The sequence below is a fragment of the Moschus berezovskii genome, chromosome 24 (genome assembly GCF_049115385.1).
Source record: "Moschus berezovskii isolate FMDL1 chromosome 24, NW_MosBer_1.0, whole genome shotgun sequence".
Classification (NCBI taxonomy): Eukaryota; Metazoa; Chordata; class Mammalia; order Artiodactyla; family Moschidae; genus Moschus; species Moschus berezovskii.
Window position 1 is genome coordinate 54467348 of NC_142483.1, and position 27615 is coordinate 54494962.

The 27615-nt window shown below is 39.0% G+C and overlaps 1 protein-coding gene and 1 non-coding gene across 3 annotated transcripts in view; both read right to left on the reverse strand.

The window, feature by feature from the left end:
* CNOT10 (CCR4-NOT transcription complex subunit 10) overlaps nucleotides 1-27615 on the reverse strand; it is a 62994-nt gene that overhangs the window by 13107 nt on the left and 22272 nt on the right. For both annotated transcript variants that reach the window (XM_055414740.2, XM_055414739.2), the window contains exons 6-13: nucleotides 27221-27307; nucleotides 26552-26635; nucleotides 24687-24804; nucleotides 22090-22239; nucleotides 20133-20335; nucleotides 16915-17036; nucleotides 15004-15180; nucleotides 13506-13586 (exon numbers count right to left, since the gene is read on the reverse strand). In XM_055414740.2, the coding sequence (XP_055270715.1) occupies nucleotides 13506-13586; nucleotides 15004-15180; nucleotides 16915-17036; nucleotides 20133-20335; nucleotides 22090-22239; nucleotides 24687-24804; nucleotides 26552-26635; nucleotides 27221-27307 (1022 nt within the window). The remainder of the gene's footprint in view (nucleotides 1-13505; nucleotides 13587-15003; nucleotides 15181-16914; nucleotides 17037-20132; nucleotides 20336-22089; nucleotides 22240-24686; nucleotides 24805-26551; nucleotides 26636-27220; nucleotides 27308-27615) is intronic.
* Nucleotides 6877-7002, reverse strand: LOC129548251 (U6atac minor spliceosomal RNA). Its single transcript, XR_008684328.1, has one exon. It is a non-coding gene; the product is annotated as a U6atac minor spliceosomal RNA (small nuclear RNA).

Here is a 27615-nt window from a genome sequence, read left to right on the forward strand (position 1 = left end):
GAATAATGTAAAGATAAAAAATGTAAGTTACACTGATTTTGCTAGGTTGGGCTGGAAACGTAAACTTCTGTTTGGTTTTCTACTTAACAGGCAGCTCATTTAAAACGAGTCTAGCTAAAGACTTGACACTAATAGATCATTTGAATGTTAAACAACCGCTCCACAAAGCAATCTTAAAATAAACCCTTGTCAAATAGAAATGAGGTCTGAATGGCCAACCATAAATGACCTGACATTAGATACAGGGTTTTGAGTTATGTTTACAAATTACAATACATATGTATATCATGAAGTGCACTCCGGGTGTAATTTCAATCTGGGAAGAATGTGACCATCCTAGCAACACAGTTTTCTAATACTCTGAAATTCTCTGACTAGAAAATGCCCCTCTGGTAAAACCACATGCGGGCAAATTCAGAAGCAGCCTGTTTCCTCCTCACTGCCTCACTCCCGGTTGCTGGAACCTTGGAAAATTGTCCACTAAAGGAAAAGTAGCCCCTCAACCGCTAACAACGCAGAATAGTAGACTGGCACAAGGATTTACGGCCTGAGGCTGTGACGATAAGGGCGAGAAGACTGCCTAGGGTGGGTCCTCATTTTATGACAAAGTAGAAACTGAGATCCAAAGTGACTAAATACATTCTCTAGCTTGGAGTACATGACGAGGGTCAGGACTAACAGTCAACACCGTGGACGCCCCATTCATGGTTCTTCCCACGCTATCACACTGCTTCTTTGTCAGTTCATAAGACGGCCCTAAAAATAAAGAATGGATTACAGTTTGATTTTTCCAGTGCATACATAACTATGCACACATATGCAAACTATCTTTTTATCATTTATTATTGGTCCTTTTACTTTTCAGCTGTGTCATGTGGCACGAGGGATCTTAGTTCCCCAACCAGGGATAGAACCTGCGGTCCCTGCATTGGGAATGTGGAGCCTTAACGACTGGACCGCCAGGGAAGTCCCATAATCTGCCTTTTTAAACAGGAAGAAAACAGAACTTAATTGAAACGCTACAAGTTTACATTTTGTTACTGAGCACATAATTTAAAATCTGAACCCTGTTCATAGAAGAGAGTCACTTAAGAGCAGCAAGCAGTGTCATTACCAAAGGGATTTCCCTGACAAGCCTACAGTCAGCCTCATGTCTCCAACAGCTGTCTTCACTAACAAGGCCATCCCGTGGCAACGACGCCCCAGGGGAGTCCTCTGTGATGGAAGACTCCAGGGCCCAAAGGAGGGAGGCACTGGCTAGTTATCTCCTATTTTCAGGAGCACTTCAGTGGTGAGCTCTGTGTGGTGAGATTAGGGGCACTTAATTTCCTCTTTGGGTTTATTTATAGTTTTATTTTTGAATGGCAATAAACATTCATTCATCACTGAGATATGCACTGATTATGAAGAAAAAGAATGACTTTTAAAGGGCGGGGTCTTGGGCTTCCCTGGCGGTCTAGTGGTTAAAAATCTGCCTTGCAGTGCAGGGGACACTGGTTCGATCCCTGGCCTGGGAAGACCCCGCATGCCATGGGGCAACTGAGCCCGTGTGCCACAACTACTAAAGCCTGCGTACCCTGGAGCTTGTGCTCTGCAGCAAGAGAAGTCCTTCCACCACAACTAGAGCACAGCCCCTGCTCCCCGCAGCTAGAGAAAGCTCGTGCGCAGCAACGAAGACCCGGAGCAGTCAAGAATAAATAAAAAAATAAAAATAAAGGCCTAGGTCTCTAGAGGACCGAGGCCATCGTCAACTCACGGCCTACTTGAATGACAGTCACACAACTGAATATTCGTTTCCATCTGTGACTTGCCAGGGCAAAACATAAGCTCCTTAAAAGCAGAAGCTTGCCTCTTTTGTTTCCTACACAAAGGCTGGAGCAATCTCTCAGTGTCTGCGTAGAAGTTTAACAGACCATCAATGTAAGATTCACAGCTTTCAACACTGCAGATCTACTTCTCCAGGCACCCAGACGCCCACCTGCCCAGGTGGCAGGCCACCTTGCTGATGAAGCCGACTCCCCTCCGGCTCCCAGACACAGGCTCCCGGGCCAGAGTCTACGACGGGCCTTGCCTCGGGCAGGCTGCTGGGAAAGGCCTGCCCTGGCCTCTCCTGACAGTAGGGGGGCTATTACCGCTCCAGCCCACTGTCAAGCCCACTCTGGGTCCAGAAATCAGTCATGTAAGATTTGCAGCAGGATTCTGCTTCCCAAACTATAATTATGTACGAGGTAAAAAGTGGTTTGCCTCTGTTTTTACCTTTCCCTCCATGAGACACCATGTCAAATTAGAACAGGGTGAAAGATTCTACTATTAAAGCAAGCTCCCTATTAAAAAATACGTGAATGCAAAACTCTCTGCTCAAGAGTCATCACATTAAAGTACATTTCCTGGCATGAAACTAAAACTAACATTCACACTCCTCTTCTCGGCGGGCATTCCCATCCACCCTAAGGCATCTTTTACCACTCTCTCGCTCGCCCTCCACTTCCTCTTGGGAAACAACACTCCACGCTGCCTAATTCCTGCAAACTGGTCACACCAGAAGCACGCTTGGCTCTGGAGAAATCGCTTCACTTCTGATAGCTGCTACTTAAAATACTGACACCCCCCACCCCGCCCCAACCTGCCGCACCACTTCCTCGAGTCACTGTCCAATCTGCTTGACCAACCGCTCAGTGGATCTGACAGGTCATCAGACCGGAAGAACTATACCTCAGGGGAAGGGACATGCTTGCTTCACCCGCCCTGCTGCGCACCCCTCCACTGTGGGGGATCCCATACAACCCTGCCCGCCCCTCCACACACTGGAGGAGCTGGCTCGAGAGCCACAGAATGCCAACCCTTGGTAAAGAACAGAACAAAAAAGAAGAACAAAGAAAGGACAGAAACGGGGAAAATTTTTTCCTTAAAGGACCAAATTACAGCAACAAACCATTTAAGACTGAGCATTAAAATGTGTCAAGCCATATATTCTGTGGGTAAAAACGAATCTAAACCAAGTGCCTGAAACAGCAAAGTCAGTTCAGTCGCTCAGTTGTATCCGACTCTTTGCGGCCCCATGAATCACAGCACCTCCCTGAGGCCTCCCTGTCCATCACCAACTCCCGGAGTTCAGTCAAACTCATGTCCATCGAGTTGGTGATGCCATCCAACCATCTCATCCTCTGTCGTCCCCTTCTCCTCCCGCTTTCAATCTTTCCCAGCATCAGGGTCTTTTCCAATGAGTCAGTTCTTCGTATCAGGTGGCCATAGTATTGGGGAGTTTCAGCTTCAGCATCAGTCCTTCCAATGAATATTCAAGACTGATTTCCTTCAGGATGGACTGGCTGGATCTCTTTGCTGTCCAAGGGACTCTCAAGAGTCTTCTCCAACACCACAGTTCCAAAGCATCAATTCTCTGGTACTCAGCTTTCTTTACAGTCCAACTCTCACATCCATCCATGACTACTGGAAAAACCATAGCTTTGACTAGATGGACCTTTGCTGGCAAACAGCTCAACCCATATCAAAAGAGGCGGGTAAGCCCAGTCAGTCACCATTTGTCAAAGGTAAATAAATTCACAAAGTGACCTCGTGACACACATTATTTGAAAAATTGGCTCAAAATATCCTATAAAGAATTTCTTCTAACAAATTGAATATGGTACTGGATTTAAAATTTTTTTAAATGTACATTTCAAATTGTTTCCATTTATCTACAGAAATCTAGAAAATGTTAAACTTGTCAACTCCAGCTCTTAAAATTTAAAGCTTCATGTCTTCTGTAAACACTGCTTTCTAATAACTGTTCTGTTACTAAGAGCCTTATTGATAAACACATTCCAAATCCAATACCAAGAGAGGGCCAGCTCAAAAAAGCTGAGGAAGTTTTCCTCTTCAAGCAAATCTAGCATCTCAAGGAATCCAGTCCTACCCCAGGCAGCAAATAAAATGCAACCGTCATAGACACAGCATCTGATGCACGGGAAGGACTGTAAGATCACACAATCCAACTTGACGGAAGAAGAAAGGCAGGCCAAAATGGGTTAAACGATTTGTCCAATGTCAGCAGGAGCCCTGTGGGGTTTCTCCAGAGTGGGAGACCACTGAAGAATTATCCGAACCCTGGCTTGTGATTAATCTGATCACCATTCATCTAAATGGGGTCCTGGGACTCAGATGTGAATCGTGCTATGTGAAGACAAGCTGCTGATAAGATGAAGGATGGATCCAACAGGCAGGTTCCCTTTTCTGGAAGAGTTTACTAGATGAACACGTTTCCGTAGGATCAGACCCAGTTAAAAGACTGAATCGGGGCTAAGTCCCTAACAAGAGCAAAATGAGAGTCAGGAGATTATTAGCCATGATCTTGTTTTAGGTATGTTTCTCCAACTACAATAGAAGTACTTGGCTAAGACCAAAAGAAATAGGATTCCTTAAGTACACTAAAACTGCCTGTGATATTTATGTTATCCACCATTTGTTTGGCTCATCTTCTTTTATAAACAGTGGGCCATGGGAGGTCCCTTTTAACTGAATAGGAAATAATTCATTGGGTGTCACATCAGAAGTCTATAAGAACTAATTAAGGTCCCATAATTTATACTTGTGGAATAACTGGGCCAAGTTAAATTTGGTCTGAACATTTCCTTTTATCCATTTTGAGCCTCTTACTAAAAAAAAAAAAAAAAAAAGAAAGAAATATTGAAATTAACTGTGTGTCAGCCAAAAAAAGAAAAAGACAAATTGAAATTTCGTTTTTATTTGTATGCCCCCATTTTCTCATAAAGACATTTCCCATATTGGCCCCAACATTATTTCTTGCCCTTTTCCAGTTCTGTTATACCCTTTTCCAGGTTCTAGGGCAGCCTCTAATTTCTCTTTAGAAATTAAAAGTTCGCCAATGTCACAAGCCCAGAATGCCTAACAACGATGCCCTGAAACGCATGCTGTGTGAGACTCTGTACATGCCCGTGGCAGTTACTAAAACACCACGCAACGACCGAACGCTAATGTGACTGGCCTTGTGGGCTTCTTTCTTTACTGTTAGCAACATGTGCTTACTCGCTCACTCATGTCCTACTCTTTGCCACCCCATGGACTGCAGCCCGCCAGGCTCCTCTGTCCGTGGGATTCTCCAGGCAAGAATACTGGAGTGGGTTGCCATGCTCTCCTCCAGAGGATCTTCCCAACCCAGGGATCAAACCCAGGTCTCCCACATTGCAGGTGGATTCTTTACTGTCTGAGCTACCAGGGAAGCCCATTAATAAGATACTTCTGTGCAAAAGGATTAATATGTTGAGCCCTTACCTCATATCACATACAAAAATTAACTCAAAATGGATCAAAGACCTAAATGTAAGTGCTGAATAAAATTATTTAACTCTTAGATGAAAACATAGGGGTAAATCTCATGACCTTGGATTTGGCAGAGGATTCTTCGATATGATACGAGAAGTAGTCAATAAAATAATAAAACATAAATTGAACTTTATCAAAATGAAAAATATTTGAGATTCAAAAACACCTGCAAAAAACCCGAAAAGACAACAGACAGAATTGGAGAAAATATTTACAAGTCATATATCTGATAAGGACCCTGGACCTAGAATATATAAGTAACTCTTACAACTCAATAATAAAAAAGACAACTAACCCCTCTAAAAAAGAGACAAAGGATTTCAATAAAAATTTCTCTAAAGAAAAAGATTCACATGTCCAATAAGCACATGAAAAGATGCTCAACATCATTAGGTTTCAGGGAAATGCAAATCAAAGCCATAGTGAGATACCCACCTCATACCCACAACAATGTATCAATAAAAAAGATGAATAACAAGTGTTGGTGTGGATGTGAAGAAATTGCAACTCTCATACACTGCTGGTGGGATTGTTAATGGTGCAGCCACTTTACAAAACAGTCTGGTAATTCCTTAAACAATTAAATAGTTATTATGGGTCCCAGCAATTCCACTTCTAGGTAGAAAAATAAAAACATGTCTACACAATGACTTGGACATGAATATTTAGAGCAGCATTATTCCTAGTAGCCTGAAGATGAAAACAATCCAAAATGAATGAAATACTGATACAGGCTACAACTTGAATGAACCTTGAAAACATTACTGTAAGTGAAAGAAGACAGTCATAAGACCCACATGTTACATAATCCCATTCACAGGAAAGTGCGAAACAGGTAATCTAGAGAGACAGAAAGCAGACTGATGAAGGCTGGGGAGTGGACTGAAGAGAAAGGGGTTACAGCCAGAGGGTGCAGGGTTCTGAAACTGACTGCAGTGATGCCTGCACAATGTTGTGAATAAACCAACAATCACGGGATGGTACACTACACGGGTGAATTGTGTGGTATGTGGATTATATCTCAATACAGCTGTTTTAAAAATATGTTATCAGTTATTTTGTTGTTCAGTTGCTAACTCCTGTCCGACTCCCTGCAACCCCATGAACTATAGCCTCCCAGGCTCCCCCATCCATGGGATTCTCCACGCAAGAATAGTGGAGTGGGTTGCTATTTCCTTCTTCAGAGGATCTTCGTGACCCAGGGAAGACCCTAACCCTTGACTCCTGCACTGCAGGCAGATTCTTTACTGCTAAGCCAATTTGTCAGTGACAGTCAATAAATGTTTGACTTAAAAAAAGTCAACCCGTATATTAGGTGTATATAGTGTAAAAAGTTAACCCTTATATTAGGTGTGTATAGTGTGTATCATTATCTCCCAATTGCACGTGGCAACATTAATATTTAAATCAAAACATATGGCCAAAATATCAACCCTCTACGTGTTTTTGCACTATAATAGTCATTTGGGAGTTAAGCCTTTTAAAGATGAATTTTTCTTTTTTATTTATTTATTATTTTTTTAATTTTTCTTTTCTTAAAAACAGCGGTTAGATGCCACGAAGTAGATGGCAATGCCCTAACTGTATGCGTGTTGTCAGGCCCGAGAGCCTCTTCCATCCTTGTCAAGGGGAGTGCTAACCTTCTCTCCTTTCATACAACACTAAAGATGAATTCTTCTGATGAGACACTCGGCTAAATTTTGTGGCATGTGAGAAAACTGGCATAGGAACACTATCACACACTGGTAAAAACCACGTATCAAAAAATATAAACACTTCAAATGGTTCTAAAACCTTAGAGGCAGCACTGTCCAAGAGAAATATAATCGGGGCCATGACTGTAATTTTATATTTTCTAGTAGACACATTAAAAAAAAACAAAAAACAATGGTGGAATTAATTTCAACATTTTAAAATTAACCTAAATATCTAAAATGTCATTTCAACATAATCAATATAAAACATTACTGACATATATTACAGTTTTAGAAGTTTTGAAATCAGTGTGTATCATACATCTGAACTATGTACCTTTCACCAGCCATGGCCCATGCGCTCAGGGCCCAGTGATGAGTGACTGTGATTCTAGATACTGAGGCTTCAGGGTCTAAGGAATACATAAAATACATGGAGAGTTTTTTGTTGCTGTTAAAACACCAAGTTTTCCACATGTCACCCTATGAGTGATATGTCAGAGAAACTGACCATTTATGAATCATTAATAATTAACTGTATTTCCCCAAAGACGTCTGCCTCCAATGCGGGAGACCCGGGTTCGATCCCTGGGTCGGGAAGACCCCCTGGAAAAAGAAACGGTAACCTACTCCAGTATTCTTGCCTGGAGAATCCCATGGACAGAGAAGCCTGGTTAGGCTATAGTCCACGGGTTCGCAAAGAGTTGGACACCACTGAGCGACGGAATGGAACGGAAAGAATATATTCAGAGTTATATGAATTTTGAAAATTTTCAATATTTCTTAAACCATTTAAAGTTAGGTATGATTTTTATATCATCTTAAATGTAGAGTTTGGTAAGTTTGAACATGTACATGTAACTGCCAGTCTAATTAAGATACAGAATATTTCTTGCACCCCAGAAAGATTCCCCAAACACCATTCTCATTTCTATGAACGTAAGTTATACAGCTTCTGCCTGTTGTACAAGTGGTATAAACAGAATCATACAGTATGGACCTGACACCGAGTAAAAGAAGAAACAAAATGTTTTGAGATTTGCATCATGTTGACTAGTGCATCAGCAGCTTGTTCCTTTTTACAGCTGAGTAGTATTCCAATATACAGAGTAGCCTGTAATTTATTTCTTAAAATTAAAAAACAATTAATTTGGCTTCACTCGATCTTACCTGGGGCATGTGGGATCTTTACTTTCGGCATACAGGACCTAGTCTCCTGACCAGGGACTCAACCTCAGGCCCCTTGCATTGGGAGCATGGAGTCTTAGCCATTGGACCACCAGGGAAGTCCCTATTTTTGTTAAAAAGAATTTTTGGTTGCACTGAGTGGCATGTGGGATCTTAGTTCCCCGACCAGGGATCACACACTTGCCCCTTGCAATGGAATCTTGGAGTCCCAACCACCAGACCACTAGGGAATTCCTAGCCGGCAATTTAGTTAAGCCAGTCTCCCACTGATACATGCCTAGGCTATTTCTATTTTTTGTCTATCAAAAGTAAAGCTGCTTTAAAATTCTTACGTGGACAAATTTTCATTTCTCTCCGACAAAAACTGAGAAATAGAATCACCTTTCATCATTTAAATATGTCACAGCATTTATTTAAGTCAAGACTGGAGTGAGACTGAGTGTTTGCGCATGTGTTTTCTTAACCGTATGAAACCAATGGCTTTGCTTTGAGTGGTTCAGGGAATAAAGGAATATTCTTACAGTGCCATTACATACATGCCTTCTTGACCCAATGTATCACTATCTCTAAATTCATCCAAGCCTCATGATTAAACTATTAATTTCTGAGACTTTTTCCTGCTTGGAGGACAAATTTCTGTTTTCATTTTGAGAATATATTTTTCTGAAAGCTACCTTGATTTTAATACAGAATCTCACAATTGCTTCAGGTATCCTATGCCTTCTGAAAACATACCTGTAACTTGGTCAGAATGATTTTTTTGGGAACCATCTTCATTCATGTACAAATGAAAAAAAAAATAAAAAAAGGAAAGTAGTCAAGAAGCTCTGTCTGAATCCATACAGTAAGAAGTGGTCATTAGAACAGTCATGATAATTTACTGCATATTAGTTATGCTGGAAAAGAGGAAATGAGGTTTTGCATTGGTGTCTTGGGTATTAGAGCACAGAGGGGTCAAATATAATAGTCCATAAAAACTAAACTATGCACTCCTCATACAGGTTCCCAATCACATAAATGAATTCAGGTCAGAAACAGATAAAAATCTCTGACAATTTCAGGATCTCAACGGAGAACCAGTGTGCTCAGGCTCCTCCTTTCTGCAGAAGACAGCTGGCTCCTGCCACAGAACTGCTCTCTAACACACCTAACTATGGTGGGAGCTTTTACAGCTTTGAAAATTACGACACAAATCTTTTACGACTCCTTCCCCCACACCATTTGTCTCCACATTACGGTTACTACTGTCCTGTCCAGCGGTTCTTTTTATAAATCTACCCTAAGGCTCCTTCCATCTTGTTCCATTTCCCTTCTCCCATCTGCTCCATAAGAAAAAAAGGTTAGTATGTACCAGCAAACCCATCTTCCTTCACTTTATGATGATGGAATTCCCTATGGAGACCCTCTGTCCCTTTCTACAAAAATAGGGAAGGAATCTTTTTTTCTCTGAAAACCACCAATCCTCCTGCTAGAATGTGTGGAAAGCAAACAGTTGTGAAAGGCACAACACTCTCGGAGAGGATGAACGCCACCCTGCACATACTCTTTTCTTTTTTAGTACCACTTACAGAAGGTAAATTTAAATCACGCAACTCTGTAGCTGTTCAACCAGTGTGGAATCAGAAACGTCTTAAATTACATGCACACATAAAGCGACCCTAAGATTAGCACTCATTCAAATAAACTTGTAAAAATTAAATCCAACTTAAATATTGCTGCAAATACCTTCACCATTAAGGATTCCCCTTAACTGTGTACAATGAGAGTCACCGCAGCATTATTTATAACAGCAAAGACTGATAACATTATAACCAAATACAAATCAACGTTAAATAGATTGTCATATCCATATAATGCAACTGTATGCACCCATTAGAAAGAATGAAACCGAGCTCTGTAAACAGAGCTACAGACGCCCTGTCCAATGCGAAAAGTAAGGTACAGAGCAGTGTGGAAGGCTACGGCTGTAGTGTAAAAATCCATCCATCCATCCATCCATATATATATATATATACGCATGCTGGGACGGTAATGAGAAATCCCACTGGAAGGACACAGAGGACGCTGGTCAGCCGCCGCCCACCGGAGAGCAAAGACGGCGGAGACTAGCCGAGATTCACTTTACACTGCCGAGCCTCTCCCTTCTTGGATTCTTTACCCTGCAAAGCAACCTATCAAAGACAGAGGAACCCTGAGGTAAACACGAAATGTGGGGGGCTCCATAAACAGATACATCTCTAGAAAACAGTAGGCATACTGGGGGAAAAAACTGTACATTTTTTGGGGCAAATTTAAAGCATTTTCCCAAATACAGCCTTGACTGAAATTTACAATCCACCCCTTTACATCAGCTCACTTTATACCAAACCTAGACTAGCTTTACTTAATTTGCTTTGCTTTTTCACATTTCCACTCAGGACAGAAATCCAATATAGTGAGTTTATTTTAGCTATATGGTTGGAATTTTTTTTAAAATTTCATTTTATTTCACTCCATAGCTATATTCTTTTGTGTATTTTGTCAGTTTCACTAATAATTTGTCAAAGTATTTTTTATTTTCTTGCTATCTTCTGACTCATACAAGAAATAATTCAAGAAAATTTAAATACAACTTTGGAGAAAAACATTTAATTACCTTTAAGTTAAAAAAAAAACCAAAACCGCTGCTGTAAAACCTTAAATGACCAACTCATTTCTAACTAAATTTGAGAGTTTAGATTTTCCTCATATAATCAGAAGATTAATGCTTTCTTCCCAAAAATAAGATGCAGTGGGAATTTACACATATATATAGCCCAGGAAAGAGAGGTTATATTACAGCAAAGTGGGAATTTGACAGAATAAAGAGATAAAAAGCTGCTGTTTGGACTTCCTTGGTGGTTCAGTGATTACGAATCTGCCTGCTAAGGCAGGGAACATGGGTTCGATCCCTGGTCTGGGCGATTAGGCTTGTCCGCCACAACTACTGAGCCTCTGCTCCACAAGAGAAGCCCAGACACCACAACTAGTACATAGTCTCTGCTCGCTGCAACCAGGGAAGGCCCACGGGCAGCAACAAAGACCCAATGCAGACAAAAAAAAAAAACAACTGCTGCTTTGTTGAACAGGGTGCCTGGAGCCCTAAGCTCACTGACAGCGATGCCATGCCATCACTGATCTGATGATACATGACCAGAAAAGGGAACATGGCCAGTCTTTCCTCCAAAGAGATTCATTAAGATTAATGGAGTAGCTTCATGTTTTAAAAGTTGGAAGACACAAATATTCCAGTAACAAAATAAAAATCATCAGTTATCCCACCACTAAGAAGGTTCTGACATAGACCCCTCCAGACACACATGCAGACACACATATGCATTATTTTATAAAAATGTAACTGTAAACTATTTAGACACAAATCTTAGCATTTTATAGGTCTGTCCAAAGCTTTATTTGGAAAGGTAAATGAAATTAATCAATGTACTATGTAAAATTACATGAAACATGGAGAGAACCTTACATTATTAAGCTTATATAAAATAAATTCTAGATGAAACAAAAATTTAGATTGGTGGTTGTGACAGTGTAACAAAGAGTACTAGAAAATGTGGCTAAATTATTCTTTAAATCTTAGAGGCAAGAAGGACTTTCTACCACCACACAAAATGGGGGAAAAAAGTAAAGATTGATAAATACGATACTTAATAAATGAAACTCTGTTTTATAACTAAATACCAGAAACAGTGTTATAAGACAAATGATAAAGATCAATTTCCTTAATAAAACAGTAAATCCTACCAACAGGAGGTTCACAGTAAAAGTAATATAGGTGATCAATAAACTGTGGCATCAGATTGAGCACCTTCGATTGAAAGAAATGTAAAAGTTTAAAGTGAAGTCATTCCCCACTTATTAGGGTTATCAAATTATCACAGGAAGAAAGGACCCCAAATCTCACCACCTGGTAACTAGCCTACTAAGTAATACCATTTTCTCCTAAGTGTTTGCCATCTGCTTCTAAGAGCAGGGCCTTTTCTTTTACCTCTGATTCTCCTGCAGCTAGCACCAGATTAGCACTAATGTTTGCTGAAGAGAATGTGATTAAATGAAATGCTTTCCAAAAATTTACAATGCTACCTGCAATATATAAATGTCTCAACTGTACTCTTGTCACTTTTTGCAACTTAGTAGGTGAAAACATAAGCAATGATGGCTCTTTCTTTCCATTTTAATTTGCAGTCCTATTATTGAAATCATTCTTAAAGAGATGCTGAACCATTAATCCTATTTCCAAAACATGAAAAGACGATGGTCAAAAATATCTCAAATTTGTTGAAAGATAAATTTATAGATTTAAGAAGGTCAGTTAACACCAAGGGAGGTTAAAAACAAAGAAAACCCCACTCAGACTCATCATAGTCTAACTGCTGAATGAAACACAGACAATCCATGTTGACAGAAAAATGGCACCTATAACAACGGCTGAGATCAGACACTGGAGGCCAGAAGATAATGCAGTGACGTCTTGAAAAAGCTGACTGAAAACAAGAACAAGATCTAAAGTACTTTTATTCAATGAAAACATCCTCCAAGAATGAAGATGAAATGAAGACAATTTTAGATTTAAAAAGGAAAAAAACCAACATAAAACCTTAGGAAAAACTATGATGGGAGATCTTCAGATTGAAGGGAAATGATTTTACATAAAAATTAGAATCATCAGGAAATGGTACTCATGTAGTGAGACATAAAAGACTGTTCTGTTTCTTTTAACATATACATGACTGTTCAAAGCAAATATAATGGGGTTTATAAATCTGCATGGGCAATAATATAACTTACCCAAACTGACAGAGATGAAAACAGAAAATCTGAATAGCACTTAACTACTGAAGAACTTAAATTCACTACTGAAACTTTCCCACAAAGACCCTAGCCCAGACGGTTTTACTGGTGAATTCTATCAATCATCTGAGGAAGGAGTAACACCTATATTAGATAAACTCTCTCAGAAAACAGAGGAAGCGCTTCCCAACTCATTCATAGGTTCAGTATAACCCTGAAACTAAAACCTAAACAAGACATCTACAGGAATGAAAAGCATGGACCACCTTTCCTTGTGAGCATGGGAGCAAACACTCCTCATAAAAGATTCAATCCAATTGAAAAGGTAATACATCCTGCCCAGTAGGGTTAAATCACAAGATTGAAAGGTTGGTTTAATATCTGACACTTAATCAATGCAATTCATAATATTAACAAAATAAAGGACCAATGCGATGCTAATTTTGTTTAGATACTCACTTTAAGTTTTCTAACTCCTGTTTTCTCAACGGGGAAGAAGGTGGAGCTGGAATGCATTTGTCTCCATCGTGGCTTTTACTGCTAAAATAAAGATAGAGTCCTAATTATGAAGAGCACAAGTAATCAAATATATTGATAAAGTTTCATCTCCCTATCCCCACTCTCATGGAATTTTTTATGAAACAAGTGTGCAAGAATCAAACTGAAAAACACTTAGTCATGCAGTATCACTAACATGTTAAAGCTGTAGCATAGGGACTTTTCTGGTGGTCCAGTGGTTAAGACTCCGTGTTTCCAATGCAGGGGACACAGGTTTGATCCCTGGCTGGGGAACTGGGATCCCACATGCTCCACAGTGCAGCCAGGAAATTTTTTAAAAAAAAAAAAGCTATACCATGTATTAGCTTCTTTTCCCTACCACTTTAAAAAATCTGTAACAGAAAACAATATCTCTACTATAAAAAGAAAACCATTCCAGTATTTTCAGAAATTTCTCATTCTTCTAGTTGTCTTTTACCAACTATAGTAAAGCATAACCCCTTGATGGAGGGAAAACAATTCCACAACTTTTGTTCCAAATTTTCCATAATAAACGTTGCATTTTTAGCATCTTAGAAAAGATGCTGAGATGGAAGACTCGAGTTTAAAGGAGCCACATGTAAAAGGAGCTCTTTACATATAATAGTGCTTGTTCCATTATGAGGAAGATTCTCCTGGTTTCTGTGCACTCGGTGCTTAGTCACTCAGCCGTGTCTGACTCTGCAACCCTGTGGAATGTAGCTCTCCATGCTTCTGTGTCCTTGGAACCCTCCAGGCAAGAATACTGGAGTGGGTAGCCATTCTCTACTCCAGGGGATCTTCCCAATCCAGGGATTGAACTTGTGTTGATTCTTTACCACTGAGTCACCTGGGAAGCCCCCCAATTTCCATAGATTGGCATAATATTTCATTTAATGTAGAAAATTAGAAATATACAGAAATATCCTGAAGGTCAGTGGTTTACAGTATGTTAAAAGAAAAGTCAGAAAATAATAAAAAAAAAGAGAAGTTTTAGGGATTTAAGTATTTATTTTAATAAAGGTTTTTTAAAAAAGCCACCTCTGACAGCAACAGGATTTCTTGCAATGATTCCTCATGGCAGCGAAAAGCTTACTTTCTACTTTTCTCTTTCAAGATTCTCTCACTTAGTCTTCACCTTATTTTTCTCTTGTAGAAAAAGAAAAAAATATATATATACACACACACACATATATCTTTGGCCACGCTGTGTGGCTTGCAGGATCTTAGTTCCCTAACCATGGACTAAACCCAGGCCCCAGCAGTGAAAGCGTGGAATCCACTAGACCGCCAGGGAATTTCCCAGAAATACTTACACATTCATACTTCCTATTACTCAAAACAGAAAACTTCGCAAATTCTGGCTGCAGATTTTAGGAACTTATCTACTGGACAGAAGCCCCGCAGACTTGACCGAGGGAGGTCAAAGCGGTCGGAATACCTGCAAGCATCACTGCTTTCACTGCTCTCCGCGTTGCCACCTAGCTGATTACTGTTTTTAGATCCATTTTCCTGCTTCGGATCTTGCTGGTCTTCAGGTAACAGCAGCAAGGCGTTTCGGAGACAAATGGCTGCAAACTCCATACTGGCTACAGGAATGGCTGAAGACTGTCCATCACTGAAAATAACAAACCCAAGTCAGCTAACAAAATGACAACCATAAATAAGACTTCCCTATTACCAGGAATAAAACCAATGTAACTAAATAATAAAGGCTTTGCCCTAGGACAGATAGAAATGGTAATACAAGGAGTTATAAGAGAATGCTAAGGAATCCAAAGCCTAAATATCATACAGGCATACCTTGGGAACATCATGGGTTCGGGTCCAGACCACCACAATAAAGACAGTATCACAATAAAATAAGTCACACAAATTTTTTGGTTTCCCACTGGATATATAAGGAATGCCTACACTATGCTGTGGTCTATTAAGTTTGGAACAACATCATGTCTAAAAAAAAACCCAATGTATGTATCTTAAGAAATATTGTTAAATGCTAACTACTCATGACCCTTTAGTGAGTCAAAATCTTCTTGCAACAGTACCATCGATGATTACTGATCACCATAACAAATAATGATGAAAAAGTTTGAGAAAGTGCCAAGAATTACCAAAATGTGACACAGAGATTACAAAGTGAATAGCTATTATTGGAAAAATGGCGCCAACAGACTTGCTCCATTCAGGGCTGTAACAAACTTTCAATTTCTAAGGAAAAAAAAAAAGCAACATCTGCAAAGTGCAACAAAGCAATAGCCCAGTGCAGTAATGTATAAAATGGAAACAGCATAAACAGAAGACTGTAAGTACACACATTATACACCACGCTGTTTCTACTGGAGTGGGACCTCAGGGACAACCTGACGGACACCTGCAATGTCAGTGTTAATCTAACAAAGGAGTTACAGACAGTAAAAACTGCAGTGAAGGCCAGGACAGACACAATCAGAATGGGAAAGAAGGGCAAAAGTAGATTTTCACATCTGAGCTTTGTTTTGCTTGATGTTAGCTTTTGAAAATATCTTACAGTTACCTTTTGAAAAAGTAATGTTATAGGTCTTATAACTTTGTTGAGATTTTATATAATTTTCTGTTGGCTTTATATATCAAGCTGAATCAGGTTTATTAAGAAGAAAAAAGTGAAAAGGAGTAACAATTTTAAAATGGTAGGGAAGTGATGCTTTAACTTATCTTTGAAAGAAATCTGTATTACTGTTGAAATAAAGAGCAAAACATTGTGTGCCAGATACGTTTTTGAAACTTTGGGAAAACTTTTAAATGGCAGTGAACAATTTTACTTTGGACAGAAGAGAAAAGTAGAAATGTTTTTACAAAGCCTACTACTTTAGAAATAGTGGCAACTCCAATTGGAATCTTTGTAAGAGATAAAGATGTTCATATTTAAAAGTTGCTCAACTGAAAAGCTGTTCTAAACGAGACAGCTTTATATTACTTTTGTTGATATATGTAATAGTACTTTTTTCTCCTAGTCCTAAGGAATTAGCTTTTGGGACTATGAGAAAATAATAACTAAATGAAAAGCATCAATGATAAACTATATAAAAAGGAAACAACAAGATGCCCTCTTCTGGACATTCTGGATAATGGCACTGAATAGACCAGGGTTTCTTAGGGCAACAACCTCAACACCCATGGATATAATAAACCAACATCGTGTTTGAAATAACATTCGCTGCTGACCTGTGTATAGCAGTCTATTTGTTGAAGCAGCAATAAAATCTAGTGACAAAGTGGCTCCTCCTATGAGTTTCCAACCACATTTTAAAATAAATAACACTATTATGAAATAGTATTAAACATAAATAGTTTCTCTTTGCAAAATACTTACTTATAAACAGTATTCTGGATTGACTGTGATGCCAGAACTATTTTACGATGATAGCCTTGACCAACAATAGACTGTACAATTCCTTTTTTACTTGGAAGACCTTTTGTTTCTTGTTCAGAAGTCTACAAAACACAAATCATTTCTAATTAATTTAATGGAACTGTAAGATGAGGTATGAAAAATAACCCAGGACCTTTCGCAATTACTCTAAGAACCTTCTTAAGATCCATCTGTGTGGAGTTTTGGGTGATAAATGTTTGGTACTGAAAAGAGTACATGAGGCTAAAAGTCGGTGACATACACCACACTTCATCAGTATAAGCGCCGAGATAAACCTGAGGCAAAACAGCAAAGCAAGAGCAACTCAGTAACAATAAGGTGCTACCGTTCAGCAGACAGAGCTATATTCACTATCCCATGAAAAACTATAATGGAAACGAATATTAAAATAGAAAAGAATGACTCAAGTGCTTATTCAGAACGATTTATTTGGGCCAGTCTGTGCCCTAGGCACCGTGCTGGATATGACGGGCACTTCGGGCATTTTCTTTCTTAAAGAAAGTTAAGAGCCACAGAATCACAGTGAATGAGAGAAGGGAAGCAGTTCCACTTCCTAAAACACACATCTCTCCCTTCTTAACTGCAAGTATTAATCACAGTGTTAAAAACATACACAAACAAGCTACATATGTCAAAATTTATCACAGGCACGATTCTTACCTTCCAGGAAATTAAAATCCTACAGCCCTGGAAACATTAAACTGAAAAGAGTAAAAGCTACCAGCACATACAGAAATATTTTAGGATACTTCACTATGATATACAATCTCAATACAGGAGCTTGGTGGTGCCAACTTCCTTCATCGTCCCCCCGTTCATGCTAAGTCTCTGATTTACCTGCATTTTATAAAGTCCTGCAGATTCTCGTACATAGGGACAAACTGGAGGCAACTCACATGAACTTGCAGAGATAAACTTCTGCCCTGCAAAAAGTCCACCTCTCAACACGTCTTTTCTGTGCTGTTACTTCTTGCTCCCTAATACAACTTTCTCATGGTTCTACCTCCATATACGTGTGACTTTTAACAAAGCAAGGATTTACATGTATGTTCATTTTAGAAAGAATTACATGAAAAAAAAAAAGAATTACATGACATACAAAAAATACAATAAAAGTGCCTGAGTGACTGGAACTAATTTTTTTTTATTGAGGAGGCAGCTACAGAATACTAGTGAAAAATAAAGAAAGGGTAGATGTTCCGAACCACGATTAGAAGGCCTTCTCTTTGACCTGTTTTCCTGGCAGGGGTGATAAACTTTCAACAGCTTGCCCATAGTCTCTTCCCTGATCCTTAAGGCTGTAGAAGCTGATCAGACGGCTAGATCTGGATGGGACTAAAAATCCACAAAACAGACCACAGGTTCAATAGGACAGTAACAGTCAGAGCGTGTGCCAGAATAGCCTTAATGGAAAATATGATGTGATTAAAATACTCATAATTTTATAGTGGCTTGGCAGGAACCACACTCAAGAAGTAATTTTCAGAACTCAGAAAAATAAATGGCACATATCCAGGAGAGTCAATGGTATTGGTGATTTAAGTAGTCTTCTCTTAAATACTCTAATTGAGTCCATATTTTTTATTTAGTAAATATTTTCTTGTATATAGTATATGTTGCTCAGGTAAAGAAGAACCCTGCAGCTGCCAAAGGTGTCTGCAACAACACGCACGGACAGTGAGGAGAAAACTGCCTCCCTGGTGCCACCGAGCTACTGCTTACTGAGAGGCGAGCTTATGTTCGGACAGAAAAACTGTCCAGCAGCCCTTCTGTCCCAAGGAAGTTAAGACACGTTACACAATTTTATTTGGAGGTCATAATTTCTCCTGTTGGCATTTTCTTCTCTCATGTTACTCAAAAGTATTTTGGGGCTGATTTTACCTCAGGTTCTAGGAGGAGGACAAGTGCAAAGACAGATAATTATTTACGGCAAATTTCCTGTTAGTAGCACAGGATTATGAGTGTTCTGGTATCCACCAGGCTTCCACAACCAAATCGTTTTTGCCATTTTAAAAAAATTTACAAATTTACAATTTTCTAGAAGAAAACAGTAGAGAAAAAAAAAACCTTATGAAATCCATAGAAGACAGACAATCCTAAAAGCAATATTTCTAAAAATAAGTCATTTTAAAAGAAAATAATTAAACCTCACTAGAGTCTCCAACACTAAATTCATCTCATTGAAGAGAAAAAGCAATTTCTAGAGATCCCTTTTGTTTAAAAAAAACATAATAAATTATACCTAGAATTGTTTATCAGTTAATTTAACAATTAACCATTAAGAAAGCTATCTCTTGATAGGAAGGAAAAGTACAATGAAATAACCCACTAAAGAATTTCAAAGACAACATTCACCTCTTCCCCCAGTGGCGGCAAACTCAAATCAAATTGCTTGTATCAAGTGTGACAATTGCCAGGCAGACACACCTCTTTAATCCCTTTAGTTCCTGTAGCTGCTTTTCAGGAAGTGCTGCTCCCCATGGCAGACATGCCAGGCAAAACCTCTGGATGCCATACCCCCTAGAGCCTAGCAAGGGCGGGGGTGGCTAGGAGACGGGGTGGTACAGACAGCTGGTGAATCTGATACGACCTGTCTTCCCCCACCTCCCACTTACCCCTCCCCAACTTGAGATTCAAAAGGCTTTCATCACCTGTTGTTTGGCGATAATCTAGGCATGGACGCTAGTGTAAACTGGTCTATTTCCCATAACCACTGTGGATGGACGCGTGTCAGAGAGAAAACGTCTGGTAATCCACTAACTCCACAACATCTACTGAATCAGAAGTAAACCGCGGGCGCTGGAGGAAACACAGCATAACACGGTTCTTTCCACACTTGCCGTGTTATCAGCAGTCCTCGTTTAATCACTGGGTGCATACAGCACTTTCACGCCAGCTGACGGCGTGGCCGCTGCCCTGGCAGCTAGCAGACCACCGCTGCAACAGATACGACCTCTGAATGGCTTCAACTTTTCAACATGACTGCCGACACATGTGGTCATTCTTTACTAAGAGCCAGAAAGTGAAAACACGACTTCACGAAACTAAATTTTGTCCAACTGATAAGGAACGGAAGACTATCTTTACAAATTCCCTGAGGGTCAGCGAGCAGAGGGGGCAGCAAGTGGGGGTGGGGGTTCAAAAAGATAGAGACTCACTCCCTTATTGGCAGCAATGCAGCACTCAGCCAGCCGCAGCCAGAGCCGGGGGTTTGCGTGGTAAACCTGAACCGCTTCAATCAGACACTCAAATGCAGCGAGCGGCCTTCCAATGTGAAGCAGCTGAATCCCACAGTTATACAGCAACTCATACCTCTTGTTGGTTAGTAATGTACACATAGGTCTTCCTGAAAATTTTTTGCCTGATGATAAAAAGCAGATGAGAACAAATCATTAGATTTAAAATAGCAGCTCTGCTGAAAACATTTCTTCACTGAGTATTCAATCACTGCCTTGTCTGACACTGAGGAGCCCAATCCTCAATCTGAAGGTGTAAACACCCCCCGCCATGATGATATCTCCACCCCCAACCCAACAAATACCCTCCAGAGGCATCTCAGCTGTCTGTGCTCATGGAGCCAGAGACGTGTCTTCCCATGTGCCAGCTCCTCAGGCAACCATGTTCCAGGAAGGCAAAGGCAGAGACAGGACCCTCTCTCACCCCAATGAGCCTTACACTCCCTCTCCACACTCGGCGCCTGCAAGAAGACGCCCCTCCTTTTCACTGTCAGTTCAGCCAGGCTTCCCTGGTGGCTCAGATGGTAAAGAATCCCCCGACGATGCGGGACACCTGGGTTTGACCCCTGGGTTTGACCCCTGGGTTGGGAAGATCCCCTGGAGGAGCACGTGGCAAGCTACTCCAGTATTCTTGCCTGGAGAATCCCATGGACAGAGGAGCCTGGTGGGCTAGAGTCCACGCAAGACTGAGTGACTAAGCACATCACAGTCATTTTATCATCATGTATTTTCTTAACCAGAAGTATTCAGCTAATGTTAGGGTTTTAGGGAACTTTACTATGGAAACAAAAATTTACTATACCCACAATGACTAGTGTTCATTCACTTATTCTAACTTTCATTGTTGCTGTTCAGTCGCTAAGTTGTGTCTGACTCTTTGTGACCCCATGGACTGCAGCACGCTAGGCTTCCCTGGCCTTCACTATCTCCTGGAGTTTGTTCAAATTCATATCTATTGAAGCGGTGATGCTATCTAACTATCTCCTCCTCTGCCTTCCTCTTCTCCTTTCTTTCATAAGCTGTAATAAAACAAGAGGAGGGATTCCTGGCAGTGGTTAGGACTTGGCGCTTTCACTGTTGGGGCCCAGGTTTGATCCCTGGTCGAGGAACTAAGATCCCACAAGCCATGTGGTGTGACAAAAAAAAAAGGACAGAGAGAGACTATGTGTGATTTTTTGGATATATTTTTCATCAATTAAATAATCTTTAAGCAACACAATTGCCTGATTTTAAGGATTTCAGATCAAGGATCCATATACTAAGAATATAAAGGAATAAACTTCATAAATCTGCTTAAAGATTGTCAGTTGCTGCCAACAGTATCACATATGAAACCCCCTGAAGAAAAAAAAAAAAAGGGAAGAATAAAACTACTTTAGGGACTTCCCTGGTGGTCTAGTGGCTAAGACCTCACGCTCCCAAGTTAGCGGGGTCTGGGTTTGATCCCTGGTCAGGGAACTAGATCCTGCATGCCTCAACTAAAGAGATACCTCATGCTGCAATGGAGAAGATCCTGAGTGCTGCAAATCAGACCTGGAGCAGCCAAAATGAAGTTAAAAGAAAAAACAAACACAAACCAAAAAAAACCTAGTTTGGCAGAGTTAAGAAATCTTAGGAAAATACTTTGCTTTATAACATTACCACATTGAGATTATTGGTATTTCAAATCCATGAAAAAGTGAATGTAGCTTTTTTGATTATTATTCCTAACACCTTGCTACACAAAGTAGCAATATCTACTGAAAATCTGGAGTCAATTTCTGGGGTAGGATCATGTATGTAAGGACACATGACGGGCATTTTAACCAGATACTTGCTCTCTGAAATCATGCTTTCCTTGAGTAGTGAAACACAAACTGGCCCCCAGCCGCGGGCTTACCTGGATCAGCGCTGCCTGCACTGAGCTGGGCACAGACGTTGTCATTCTCCTGGAGAGCCTTTTTAAAGTAGAAAATTCCCAAATTGTGCTTGCTCATGGCAAAATGGATGCAACCAAGATTATTCCAGAACATGCACCGCAAGCATTCACCTGAGAAAAACACAAATTTATCCACAGATTTCACTGCTGATATACATCCGACAAGAATCAGGCTTTTGGGGCCTGAGTTAATTCTATAATCAATGGCACTCAGACATTAGAGAACAGTTTACAAGGCATTTGAAATTTAGGAAAACATCTGAAAATTCTGTAAACTCCTTTCTCTTAAAATCTCTTATTAAAGGTGATAAATAAATCTAGCATATTGATTTTTTTTAGCATACTGATTTTGTTAGCCTGTTTACCTTTTTCTGATTTCATTTTTAATAACCACAGGCAAATGATTCAAAAATGCAGAAGACAAGAAGCATTTATTAGTAACATAATAATTACAAATTGCACCCACGCAACAGTTCTGGGAGGAAAGACGCAAGTTATAGAAGCGATAGAAGTATATTAAAGAGCATGTAAACAGAACGTGTAAAATCCTGCTTTGTTTTGTTCAACTCTGTCTCCACTCTTCTTTCCATTCACATTTCTTTAAATATGATGATGGCAGAGCATCTACCTTCCTGTGTGAGTTGGGCATTTGTATTTCTTATCCTGTACATTTGTCTCTTTCTAGTTCTTAGCCCCTTTAAAAGATCTGGTTACAGATGTTTTCCTATTGGTTACCTGCTAGTGTGTATATTATAGAAAACTTCTGTCCCATGTGTTTCAATTATTACCCCCCACTGCCAGCTTGTCATCTGTCTGGTGAGTTGGTTAGAGTGTGTGTATGTGTATGCTTATGTTTTTAATCATAAAAAGCTTTATATTTTTATGTGGTCAAGCTTAGTCATCTTTTCTAAACTGTATGGTTCTGAGATTTTGGATAATGTTTAATCAAGGCTTCTTCACCACAAAAATAAGATAGTCATCCAAGTTTTCTTTTGTTGTCTTTATGATTTTATTTTTACATTTTAATCCTGCATGTGTCTGGATTTTATTTTGGTGTAATGAAAGCAATCCAAGCTTCAGTTTTCTTTTTGCAAATGGTTTCCCAAACATTCCTAAACAATTTGCTGACAGTCTGTCTTTTTTTCAATGATATAAAACAGGAAACTAGACTGATAAAATTAATAATCAGAATATTCATTCAATGCTTAATGCTAAAAATGAAAGGCCGGCTTCATTTTGCTTTAAATTTAACTTATTTTTAATTTAAATTTTACCTTAAAATTAAGCAGTGATAATATTTAAGAAAGAAAAAAGCTAGGCTGAAGAAAAAAAGAGTAAGAAATATGTTTTAAAGGAGTTTGTTTCTTGTGGGTGGCTTTATGAACAATTTAAGAAAAACTCTATTCCCAGATCTTCTCTAATAGGCTTACTTTATTAGCAGCAAACAATGAATTTTATATATGGCAAGCAAATTAAAGATTTTAAAATAAATACAATGAAAAATATCAATACATAAAGTATACAACTATATATAAAATCTTTCCTATTAGATTGTAAGTGTTGACTAGTCAACTACATGTCTAGCTCCATTTTAAGACTGACAACATAAATTCTGAAATCAGTGTCAAGACAATCCTAGGTAAAATTTCTGCAATGTGTATTACCTTTTTAGTCTGAGAGACCATTTCAGTTTGGGTGCTAGAGGGTCTCTAAGGGGAAATTATGACAATAAAAACATGAAAAATAAAAATTTAGCAGAATTAGGCATGGGTCCTCAGAATAAGCAGAGTACCTGAGAGAACTTGTAATGGAAAACACCGCCTTTTTCTTTCCTTTATGACTCCACTGAAGTGGTGAACAGGGGAAGGTTCGTGTGTGTTTACATGTGTGTTTTGTGCACTGGTCTAAATAGAATGTCAGATGAAACAAATATTCATCTTTGCATTCTAAACTTAGTCCAAAATATTTTCACTGTTTAACCTCATTTCTTGAATAAACCGATTTTCTTCCTCCTTCTCCATAAAACAGCAACGATATGAATTTAAATGAGAGCTGCAAATTTTACTTTTCATTTTACTATTAATATTAAGCAATTTGTTAAGGCTTTCGAAATAAAGGAAAGAATAGATAGCAGTAAGTAAATTCCTAATTTATAAAAGTATTTTTGATATAATGGTCTAAAAAAATCTTTCATAATATCACTGCTTTTATGTGAGGGAAGGGCAAAAGTAAAATCATCTCATTTCCTTAAAAGGTCTCTCATTTCCCCAAGCAAAAGCCCAAAGTCGTTATGCCTTGGACACAATTTCTAAGCTGGTATTAAAACCAAAACGAGCGAAAGAGTACCTGGGGTGAAAGACAAGTAGAAGTGAGGCATCTTTTAAAATGGAAACAAGTAATAAAGAAAATTCTAGGAATTTTCTGCAGCAGAAATAAAAAATATTTTCATTTAAAAAATTAGCAAAAATCACTCTGAATAGCAGCCTAGGAAAAACAAAAAGCAACAAGGCGTAGAAGAATCAGGAAGAAAACACCAAAACTTCACAATTTTCTTTTACCTGTTTTCATGAATCCTGGATGCTCAGCAATGTTTGAACTATTCAACAGTTTCACAGCTTTTCGATAATTACCTCTTAAGTACTCAAAATTGCTTTTAAGAAACAGGGAAGGTGCAGACTGTAAAGAAAACACAAGTTTCTTACAGTTTGTTCTCAGATGCCTAATGCGAGATCATAATCACACCACTGCTCTGGCATGTGGTTAACAGCATAACCAAACCACGTTAAGTCAAGGTCATGAAAACTACAGTCTCTGACTTTCCTATTGTTTTCACAATCTAAAACAACGAAACCTGGCAGGCAGCACTTTACAAACTAAATTATTAAATATCTACCTAAAAAAATACATACACCATATGAATAAGCAAATAGTCTGCAAACAGACAGCACTAACCGTCTTCATCTATTATACTATTAACTGAAAGCCAATTTAACAGAACTAGGTCCTTCATCTTAATGATTGTGATAGACCGATGATCTCCCTTATCTTCTAGGACACAAATACACCTTCATTAGAACCCAAGGTACAAATAATTAAATGCTTTTCCAAGCAGGGGGAAAAAGGTGTCATTTCATGGATGGAAAAATTTCCTAACAGAATGCCTGTTTTCAACAGTAATTATTTCAACAACAAAATAATCGTGTTTTGGATCAAAGACCATCTTTCGCTTCTCCTGAAACTTGCTCCTGAAGTTTTCCCTGATGTGGGTATGACTAACAATGATTTATTTTCCTGCTCATCTCTCCCCTTTGATGATGATATTCTCTAAGAAAGGGAATGTCTTTTCTCCCTGAAAAGACTTGATAATAGCCTCAAGTCTATCCCTCAGGTCTGGGCTACAATGTTCTCTGAAATCCCTTGAAACCGACCCAGTGGCTAATCTGGATCCTGCCTGAGATTTCTAGAGTCAACTTTCCTGAACTTTTCCTACTATAAACTGTTTCTCTTTATGACTTCACACTTTTAATTTACAGTTTTCCTGAAAGTTTCTGTCTCTTTATTGTCTTAAGGCTATTTATCAGTCGGAGTGGAGGGAAAGGAAGGGGTATTTTTAACTCAAAATACTCTAGAATCAATCAAACTGAAGGTACTGTCGAGCCAAAGATCATTTGGAAGGGGCAGGTTTGGGCAACAACCAAATTATTTACCTTTAATAAATGTTTTGGCCACTCCAGTACTATTGCCTAGAAAATCCCATGGATGGAGGAGCCTGGTAGGCTGCAGTCCGTGGGGTCGCTAAGGGTCGGACAGGACTGAGCGACTTCACTTTCACACACTGGAGAAGGAAATGGCAACCCACTCCAGTGTTCTTGCCTGGAGAATCCCAGGGACGGGGGAGCCTGGTGGGCTTCCGTGTATGGGGTCACGCAGAGTCGGACACGACTGAAGTGACTTAGCAGCAGCAGCAGTGACTATATAACATCCAGCTGAAGACTAGCAGGGGGGTACCCTTTCTGCCCCCTTCTGATGTCTATGTCAGAAGCTTTCTCTATCTCCTTTATACTTTAATAAAACTTTATGACACACACACACAAAAAAAATGTTTTGGGTATAATCTAAAAAAAAATACTACAGTATCTAATAACAGTAAATGTTAATTGTGATAAACCACTCACAGAATTCTGGACAGCTGTATACTAAGGGGGAAATGCTTGCTACAGTTCTAAGTGGGAAAAACACTGTAATAAATTATAGACACAGATGATCAGTAGCTCACAACTCAACATAAAGGTTTATATCCGGCAGTATATATATACTACAATAAACGTAAGTTACTTAAAACTGACAAATACCTATGGTGCAAATAAGAAAATTTGGGACATAAAAGCTACTAATTAAAAAAAAGAAAAGTCAAGAAACTTACATTCCCAGCTGTATTCATGACGGACTTGATTTCCCTTTTGCATGCCTTTAGGGACTTCATTTGGATATACGCTCTTACTTTATACTGTCAAAAGAAAAACACTAGTATGTAGGAACTGTGGTGGATTTACACATGCTGAAAAAGTTTTACTTTCTAGTTAAGAAAATTAAACCCAATCTAGTCGCAACACAGTTATACCAGGTACTTGTCAAAGTGGGTTTAAAAAAACTTTTTTTTATTATCTTAGTCTATTTTTACTGTACTCTTGGAATATACATTAAAAAAAATTCTCTCTTGGAATACACTTATAAAAACTAAAACATGGTTGAATGAAATTTATATCTAAGTTCCAAGCAAAAATCGTATCAATCCTTAACTGTATATGGCTAACTAATAATGAATTTTCAAATTCTACAAACTGATTTTTATCATCCAATACATTCCTGGGCCATTTCTCTCAATTTTCTAAAGAGAATTAAAAGAAATAACACTGCATTATCATCGTAAGCAAAATATACTTAGATAAATGTGCTTCTGAACTTTAATACTTCAAAACCAATAAACATACATGCCTTTAATTACTTACTGTTTTCAATGATCACATCCTTCATCATTCATAACTACAGGTAAATATATGTCAGGTATAACTCCTCTTAACCTTTACACTACCTGATGTATCTTTGACTTTGCAGCTTCTATTAGTGCTCCGCTTTCAGCTTTATGATTAGATCCCTCTTTGCTGGTATTATTGCCAGTCTGTAGGGTGATAAAACAAAGTTAACCAAGATTAAATATTTTTGACCGTAACTGAAATCACTGACTCACAAGTGAGCTAACCTGAATCACCTAGAGAACATTCTCAAAATTCTGAATCCCAGGTCCCATTTGGGTGGGAAACTTCAGAAGCTCACAGTTGAGTATAATGATGGGCCAGGTTTAAAAAGCAAGGATATTACTTGGGCAAAACTGATTATCTTCCTAAAACACAGAACAGATCATGTCATTCCCTCTTTAAAAACTTTCTCTGTGGGCTTCCCTGGTGGTCCAGTGGTGAAGAATCTGAC